At 31.4% G+C, this 1,434-nt stretch overlaps 1 protein-coding gene across 1 annotated transcript in view; it reads right to left on the reverse strand.

Annotated features, from left to right (window-relative positions):
* Nucleotides 1–1,434, reverse strand: part of LOC105820138 (desmocollin-3-like) — a 61,855-nt gene that overhangs the window by 50,917 nt on the left and 9,504 nt on the right. Inside the window, exon 2 of the mRNA XM_012656565.1 lies at nt 463–547. Coding sequence (XP_012512019.1) covers nt 463–547 — 85 coding nt within the window. The remainder of the gene's footprint in view (nt 1–462; nt 548–1,434) is intronic.

Raw genomic sequence — 1,434 nt, forward strand, 5'->3', positions numbered from 1 at the left:
AAACACACACACAAAAAAACAACAAAAAAAACAGGGGTTAAAATAATTTAGACAATCTTCTTCAAAATCATAAAGTAGAATGAAATAAACCCTCACTTTGCATTTTGCAAACATCTTAACCCATCTTTTTACATTATTAAAAAATTATAATTTTCTTTCAGTTAAAAATAATCCTCGATTATATATTTCTATTAAATAAGGTGTTTTAAACCCCAAATGCTTCAAATAGGCTTATAAAAATGATCTTCTAATTAAAGAGGTGGGCACATGCAATCAAGAGAAAACTGAGCTACACACCCACAAACACACCTGAATAAACAAGCAGAAAAGATTCCTTAACAATACAGCTTGAGCCTTTTAAGATACAACTATCTTCAGCCAAAAGTCATTCACCTGAGCTCAAAGAGCGATCAAGTAATAAAAATATGTCTGTTTTAAAAAGACTGTTTTGAAATTTCTCACCTCTGCCGACCATTTTGTCTACCTCTAGTTTAGAAGGTACATTAAATATCACCTTTTTGCAGGCTTCACCAGTAAGACTGAAGACCTAGAATTAAAAAGGCCACATTAATACAATATAGAATAAAGATCAAAACCATGTGATCATTTCAATAGATGCAAAACAAGCAATTGACAAAGTCTAACACCGATTTACAATAAACCCTCAACAAATTATGACTAGAAGGGAACTTGCTCAGCGTGTATAAAGGGTACCTATGAAAAACTTACAACCAACTTCCCACTGAATGGAGAAAAGCAGAATGCTTTCCTCTAACATCAGGAACAAGACAATGACGTCTGTTCTCACCACTTCTATTCAACATTGTATTGGATCATCTAGCTAGGGCAATTATACAAGAAAATATAATCAAAGGTACCCAGATTGGAAAGAAAAAAAGTAAAATCATCTCTATTCACAGATTACAGAAACTTGTACATAGAAAATCCTAAGAAATTCATTGAAAAACTTATCAAAATGCATAAATGAGTTCAGCAAAGCTACAGGATATAATGTAAACATGCAAAACTTAATCACATTCCTGTACACTAGCAATGAAAAATCTGAAAACAAAACTAAGCAAACAATTGCATTTGCAATAGTATCAAGAAGAATAAAACACTTCGGAATAAATATAGCCAAAGAGCAAGATTGTACACTGAAAATCATAAAACATTGCTGAAAGAAATTTAAAAAGACCCAGCTAAATGAAGAGATATCCCATCTTCATAGATCAGAATATATAGTCCCCAAATTCATCTACAAATTTAATACAATATCTATCAAGATGCCAGCTAACTTTTTTAAAGAAATTGAAAATTAATCTTCATGCAAATACAAGGAACCTAAATAAACCTGAAAAAAAAAAAAGTTGGACGTATATTCCCCAATTTCCAAACTTACTACAAAACTACAATAATCAGAGCAGTACTGGT

Source organism: Propithecus coquereli, unplaced genomic scaffold, assembly GCF_000956105.1.
Source record: "Propithecus coquereli isolate 6110/MARCELLA unplaced genomic scaffold, Pcoq_1.0 Scaffold51, whole genome shotgun sequence".
NCBI lineage: Eukaryota > Metazoa > Chordata > Mammalia > Primates > Indriidae > Propithecus > Propithecus coquereli.